Below are 7,738 nucleotides of genomic sequence, written 5' to 3' on the forward strand. Positions count from 1 at the left end.
ACACACACACACACACACACACACACACACACACACACACACACACCTGCCCTCTGTCATTGCCCTTCCTGTGCGAACAGCAGCGCAGAGAGAACAGACAGACAGATGGACTGAATCCTTTACTCCTTCACCTCCCAGTGAGAGAGGAGAGGAAAATATACCACGACAGGAGAGGAACAAAGAATTAAAACAATACATGTTCTTGGACCAAATTAACATTGAAGAAAGAAGCTGAGCTAAATATATTATGTTAATGGTGTGAAACACTCCTACTGTGGATCGTTTGTAGGTTAAGTGAGAACTGTGACCTCAGCAGTGACATATTTTACATTTTCAACTTCATTAAGTTCAAAGTATGTATCCCTGGTAGAATCCCCACATTTCACTTCTACACAATTCAAGCAAGTCGGCCTGAGGAAATAGTGAAGGTTGGATAACTACCCATCATCTGTATTTTTTTGTGTTTTTTTTTTAAACACAACCAAAGCAGGCAACTTTTAAACAACACTGGAGCTGACATGTTTTGAATGAATCCCTGAGAGGAGTGTAGTGTGCTGGTCTATCATGTATTACTAATGCATCATGGGTGAATCGTATGGTTTGTGGAGGGCGGCCTGATGAAGACAGAAGAAGGTGACCCTTGGATGACCCTATACTGCAAACCACACCTACTTTGGCATCTCTCCTCTCCTCTCCTCTCCTCTCCTCTCCTCTCCTCAGAGCCAGCTGGAAATAATCCAGTCATGACCAACTGGTCCATTACCACTAACCGACCAATTATGGCTCTGTATAAGAGATGTCTTTTACTGCACCATCAAACTGGTCGTCTGTTTCTCTGAAGGGCAAGGATGTGAATGACCTCCTAATCTTTATTACGATTACATTATTTTCTGTTTTATACACGTGGCAACATTGTTAACCACCAATGGATGGATAATGCTTCGGCCGCATCATAGATGCTACTAGTCTGTACAGCCGATCGTAGCAAGGCTGCAGAGACGGTATTTTAATAATAGTAAAAAAACAAACATTTTACCTGGGGTCACGGAGGGGACCAATAGGACCACTGCAGCAGGCAGCGTTAGCATGATTGCCATGTTAATGCAGTGGACCAGAAATCCCACAAGTTCAGTAAATGAACCCTGGGCAGAGGGAGACAAAGAGGAACAGCAGGAGGTTTTACATTAAACCTTAAAGACAAGTTGTCCTAGTTTAAACCACCTAACTATTTATTTTGTTTGCACATTTTCTATTTAAGTCATTTATTGTTGAGCTTATTGTCAAAACAATGTGAAGAATATAGCAGCTAAACATGAAAATGTTATTTCTTTGCTCTGCTTTTGAACAGATCTTTGGAATGAAAACAGAACCACATTTCGAGTTATGGCGGCCTATAAAAAGTTTGAAAAAGCTCACGATGTTCCATATTCATGCCAAACAGACAGAGCATAACTGAACATGCCCTAAATGCAGATGGTGAAACTAATTTCTCATTTTACCATTTAACATTTGCAGATGCAGTCGGGGAGGGTCAGCTAGTTTTAGGAGAAAATAATCCCTCCTGGGAGTCGTGAAAGTGCTGCGAATTCAACAGTCCAGTGAAAATCCACAGGGCTCCGATGTTTGAGTGCAAGCAGGGTCTTTCCCACTCACCTTCGACAGCTGCCTTTCTGTGTAGAGAGCCACCAGAACGAACACATTGGACACTGTCAAAACACAATGACAGATTCATGTCAGCTCCTCTGAAACAGTCCTTACAGACTCACTTCTGAAGGGTCTGTGCAGGATAGAAGTATGAATACAAGGCTCAGAATTACAGTAAGATATGTTGGGTCCAGGTCTAATGTGTGCACTGGTTTGGCCTCAAGTTGAGTATTTGAGTGAATTAAGCTTTACAGCTGCCCTCTGCTGTCTCATGCATAAACCATGCCGTCACACACTCACACACGCACACACACACACGCACACGCATGCATGATTAAACAGGAACACCTGATGAAAGAAATGAGCCAGCACTAACGGAGCATATGTGCTGCTCAGCACACGCCAACTGCTAGTTAGTTAGAGTGACAAGGCGGTCGAGTGGGTGTGCGTGCACGTGCACACACATACGCACGTCATTCTATATTCTATTGTTGCCATTCTCAGATCTTTAGGAAAGGAAATAGAAGAGAACTTGCTTTGTATTAAACAGCTACAATATCCTGACTTTAGAGGGAAAATGCTAGTATTGGGAGCCACTGTTGGTATTTAATGCACTCTTTATTATGCATGAATTGCTGCCGCTGAGCCTGATTCTTCTGTGTGGAGCAAATTGGGCTGAATTGTATGTGGAATTTTTGGTTTAAACTGCAGGTTAACTCGCTGCAGAATGAACTTAAGGAAACCACTGGTATGTAGATTGCTCATTACCCCGACTAGACCCGGCTGAGCCACACTGATGGCACATAATTGCAGCAATTGTTCCCTTTTAAGACCCTAATCAGTGCATTAGCATGTCAGTCAATATAATCTAGAGTGAGCAGATGTGTTAACTGTCAGACATTTTGATTACTGGGTCTTATCGTTCCGTCATCAATGCAACTATTCATCAGCATTGCCACCCCCAAATCATGTGTTTCATGGTGCAGTCAGTCCCATGCTTGCTTTGGACTTCATGGTATACTTACTGTACTTATGCTATAAAGAGACAAGAGACGAGGGAACAAAAGCCGCACATGCAAAACTATTTTTCATGTGTATTTTTCATAACCAGATTTGTCGATCAGGCAAGAACTATTTCATTTAATGTGTCATCATTTGCAGTTAGTAGGATAACGTAGGCATCACTAGGTTTCTGCAGAAGAGCTCATTATAGTTACATGAGATTCTGTATTTAGGCAAATGTGACTTTTTTTATTACCAGTAAAAACACACCAACAAAGTAAACAAAACCCACATACAGCCAGGAGAACAACTATCGGTAACTTCCTCTCACACCTATTTTAAACATGTAAATGACTAAAACATGATTTGCTAACATTTCATTCATTTCAGTGCAATTTGCTCCACTGAAATATGATGTTAGGTTGAGCAAAACTCTCTTCAACATGGCAGTGTCTGACATTTTACCAATATAAAATGTTGAACATGTTTATTTTATTTTGTAGTTCTTTATCACACATCAAGACTCTATTCTATATGAAGAGCTAATGTTCGTTATTAAAATCTCTTTTGGAAACAGGCCTGTTGAGCAACTTTGAAAATGAGCAACTATTGATTATTTTTATTTTGGTCACTCACAGGAACAGTTGCCTGAATGGAAGACTGGTTGGTTCTACCATTGTAGACTTTGTGTTGTGGTATTTGTGTGTGGGAGTGCATTGCTGCAGTGACTCTGGAAGTACTGAATGTCCTCTGGGAATGAGCTGCTTTACATGAGCATGCTACTGTAAACAGACTCCCATCCTCACCTGTCTCTGTGCGGCCATTTACCTTAACTCCATCCATCTCTTCCTCCCTCCCTCTCCTCTTGTCCTGTGCCAATACAGCACTTTACATCAACCCCCTCTCCCTTTCTTCCCCAATCCTTTCCTTTAATCTCTCTCTCTCTCTCTCTCTCTCTCTCTCTCTCTCTCTCTCTCTCTCTCTCGCACAGTGTGCAGTATATGGGGCAGGTGATTGTCCCTCCAGAGACACTGTAAGCTGCACCACTGCAGACTTTCACTGTGATATACCGTAAAAATAAATATTTAAAAAAGGTCTTTGAATATAGCACGTGCTTGTTTGTGCCTTAGAACAAGGCTTGAAATAAGGCAGATTAGACCACCCAAACTAAATACATATTCACCGCTTTAAATGCAGTTATTCTACCTAATTATCTAAATGTTATGATTTAATTTTAGAAAAAAATATTTTATACTCAAAAAGATGTTTTTGAAGTGTTATTGCCGGACTCATTTGAAGTGGTTCAATGGTATAATTTAGAGCCAGATTAAAGTTTAGCAGTAGATCTATATCTGTGCTCATGTACATGAAGCTGAATCTTACTCTCATATCTGCCATATGATGTGTCTTTGGTGGTTAGGAGTAATTCTAGCTTCGGTTTAACATCTCTCTATGATTTTTATCCCATTTTTAAAAACTGGTTTTATTTCAAGCTCAATTTAACAATTTCTAAGTGACATTTGATCTAATTTCCCTCCTTATTAAAATGATAAATTAGGTAATTGTTTCAAATATTGACGTTTTTATCTTAAATACAGGAACTATGCTGTTTAATTATGCGACTGCGGTTGTGTTGTTGCTTTCCTAGAAGGTGACTTACTGGACAGGTGAAATGTTTACCTACCAATTACCAGGCATGCTGCTGGCCAGCTGTAGGGATCGTTCAGAAACAAGGAAATCACTTGAATCGGGTCCACCAAGACCCCGTACCTGACAAAAAGAGAAAAAGCCAGATTAAAAAAAGACACATCTAAATTAAAATGCATGTTGAAATTGCCAGAATACAGAAATTGTTTTTATAGTAAATTAATACAGTCACTTCTTTTCAAAATTTCAATATTAAAGAATTACACACAGAGGTTTACTATTCAAGAGAAATGGAATATGGACTCCAGCACGGCTATATATTTATATAATATATATAGACTTTTTTACAGCAGCCATTTTGAATTAGCAACTAGCAGAGAAATGTGACTAACAGCATTAACTATGGCTCTGTTACTGTGTATTGGCCCAGTACACCAATCCAGCTAACCAGCATGCACAATATCAGGACCCTGACATCGGCTCAGGTGAAATACAGTCCTTATTATTGCATTAATTACACCTGTGCTTTTTCTACGAGAGATGTAAAAGTGCTACAATAAAAAACATCTATTATCAAAATAGTAAAGTCACTCTGTGAAAGCAGGAAGATTGTGAAATGATTGAGAACCTGTTTGGTATCTTTCATCACTAACATCATTGATATCTGTTTAAGAATGAAATACTGGGTAACAAGCGTACAGGAGGCCTGTTTAAATGATAATGTATCAGTATAGACACTAGTAAAATAATGTCCAAAGACTTCAAACGTACTCACCGTAACAAGTTTTCTAAGAAGAGGCGAGCATTGCTCAACACCTGTAACAAAAAGCAAGAATTAAGGATGTTCATCTGATTGACTCATGTGTTACTTTCAACACTTTTAATCCAATAAAAGCATCCTTCCATATCATCTCTTCCCTCTACAAGTTTCTCTCTCCTTCTGTTGCTTTCCTTCCTCTCCCTATATCTCATCATCCCTTTTCCTCTCCTCAACACAGTTCTCCTCCTCTTCATCGTCCTCGTCCCCACATTCTTTTTTTTTTTTTTTTTAAATCTCCCCTCCTCGCTTTTCCTCTTTCTAAATGGATTGTAATATCTCATTACCCGGCACAAAGGCTCTCTGCCTGGGGATGGGACAGAAGTTCAGTGGGAATGAAGAAAAACCTCCTGCGCTGAACACGATCAGTGTTCAAAGCCTGGATTAACAGGTCTTCGCTAGCCTCGCCTTGTCTCCAGCACAGAGGAGGAAGAGCTGCGAAAGGTGTTGAGCTCGACATAAAACCTGTTAATCACATTAAATTATTTAACTGCACATGCACTCAAAATGAGCTAACTTCAATAACTCAATAATTCTTTGTTTTGACACACGTCACATGATTTGCCTGCGCTGTAACATGTTTGATTCAAACCATCTTAGAAATTGCTGAGACTCCATTTTTTGGCAGTGTGGTTAAGCTGGCAGGAAACCGGATTCAACGCAGATACAGACACAGCGAGTCTGTCTGGAAACAAATAGCTATTAATAGAACAATGTGGACTAATTATTTATTTTATATAATTCTGACATATGTCATTGCATCAATCAATGCTAGTGGATCATCTGATTGGTTCTCTTCCTGTTATACACTGGTTTCTGGGAAAGAGATGATGAGCACAAACTGGATATCAAGTGAAATACATAATGCTACTTATGTTAGCGCCCTTTAGATATTTGGCTTTCACTTATTATCTAAATCTATATAAAAAGATGTATTTCCATAGGAAGTTTGGTTTATTTGTGTGTTCAAACATTGGTCTTACCAGCATGACCACACACCAGTTGAGGATTCCTCTGTAGTTACTGAAACCACTGGATGAACTCAGCAGGGATTCTTGTGTCTTATGACAACTACAGAAGTAAAATAGATGAATGGGTGAAACAATTAAGAATATCATGATCTTAAGAAACATTTATATTTATTTGACTCTCACATCAATTGCACATCAAATGATGAATATTAGGAAGAAAAAAATGGTTGAGAGTAGTTTTAGTGATGAGAAAGAAAGGAAGATACATTATGACAGCAAAAACAATAGAATACAACCAACAATAAAAATGTTGTAGCAGCAGCTCAGGAAACTAAAGGTGAATTTGGTCTAATATCTAAAAGTGTGGTTACATTTATGTCCCTTGACACACTAGTTTTATCATTTCATTTTGGTAATGTTGCACCACAATAAGGAATATCCGATGTGTTGTACGCTAAATACCAACGCGGCCCGATCGGTAAACAGGGAATGCTTTGGTATTAAACTGGCCTAAAGGGATTAAGCTTACCCACAATGCACCCTGTTTATAGTACCCTCATTAGACACGCCCCTAATCAATAAATCAGGCCCACAGATATCGAGTTACTCTGCCAAGTAGCACTAAAAACAAATGTAAAAGCATGAATGAAAAAGGGCGACAGCCGTCACAAAATGAACAGGTCTTGTTCAGGGTTTACCTCAAACGACCCTGAGCAGCCTGAGTGTGTGTGTGCTGCACGTTCAAACTAGCGAACGTTATAACTTCTGCCAACTTAATAATAATACAATAACGTTACTGGCTTAAAGTAACGTTAATTTAACGTCAGCCGTGTAAGTATTAAACTAAACTTTTCTCAAACGAAATAACAGTTTGATAACTGTTGTGAAGTTAGCGTTAACTCACCTCAGCCTCTCACTAATGTCACTCCTGCGTTTTTGTTTCTCACTGCTTGATTTGGACCGGGCTGTTTCCAGCGGTCGGTCTCGTTTTCCCCGCCCATTGTCCTTGCTACTGTCGGCGGTCACTGAGCTCTGACACTCCGCTGCAGACTTGCCGTTCATCGGCAGCAGACTTCCGCTTTTCCACGCCGCGAAAGTCGCCCTTCTCCTGAGAGCTAATTCCCCGGTGGCGTCCGAGTCCCCCATGATAACAGAGCAAACACCAACAGCTGTTAAATCTACTCTAAAGTTTACTCCTACAGGTCACTGCTGATAGTAGCATGCCTGTTGCTCCTTCAACTAGCGTTTCGGAGAGGGAAGTGGATGTGGCTGCTAAAACAATCCGCCCAAAGCTCAGATATCCGTAGGTATGACGCCACATGAAGTGACAGCGGCCTGTTACTGTAACTTGTTTGACTGCTGCTCATTGTAACCGACAGGTGAGTCACATCCTCAGGGTTTACTCAATCATGAGATATGAGGAGCGTTTAACTGAAGTGTCAGTCCGCTTGCAAGCCTGGGCTCCTCTCGGAATAGAGTCAAATAAGATAGAACTGTTTTGATTTACTGCCAACCCATCGGGCTCTGTGCATCAGATGCATGATGAATGCCGGCAGGATAACATGGAATAGTTGACAAAACAATAACACCTCAAGGTCCATTTAGTAGCTAACCTGGACATGATTCAACAAAGAGTTAAAAACTGAACAAATATCCA

The 7,738-nt window shown here is 40.2% G+C and overlaps 1 protein-coding gene across 1 annotated transcript in view; it reads right to left on the reverse strand.

The window, feature by feature from the left end:
• Nucleotides 1-7,372, reverse strand: part of dgat1b (diacylglycerol O-acyltransferase 1b) — a 13,487-nt gene extending 6,115 nt beyond the window's left edge. Inside the window, exons 1-6 of the mRNA XM_031853506.1 lie at nt 6,986-7,372; nt 6,094-6,181; nt 5,069-5,109; nt 4,331-4,416; nt 1,654-1,706; nt 1,037-1,142 (exon numbers count right to left, since the gene is read on the reverse strand). Of these exons, the coding sequence (XP_031709366.1) occupies nt 1,037-1,142; nt 1,654-1,706; nt 4,331-4,416; nt 5,069-5,109; nt 6,094-6,181; nt 6,986-7,227 (616 nt within the window). The 5' untranslated portion in view covers nt 7,228-7,372. The remainder of the gene's footprint in view (nt 1-1,036; nt 1,143-1,653; nt 1,707-4,330; nt 4,417-5,068; nt 5,110-6,093; nt 6,182-6,985) is intronic.
• Nucleotides 7,373-7,738: the final 366 nt, after the last annotated feature.

This window comes from Anarrhichthys ocellatus, unplaced genomic scaffold, assembly GCF_004355925.1.
Source record: "Anarrhichthys ocellatus isolate YVR2014 unplaced genomic scaffold, GSC_Weel_1.0 scaffold13, whole genome shotgun sequence".
NCBI classification, from domain to species: Eukaryota; Metazoa; Chordata; class Actinopteri; order Perciformes; family Anarhichadidae; genus Anarrhichthys; species Anarrhichthys ocellatus.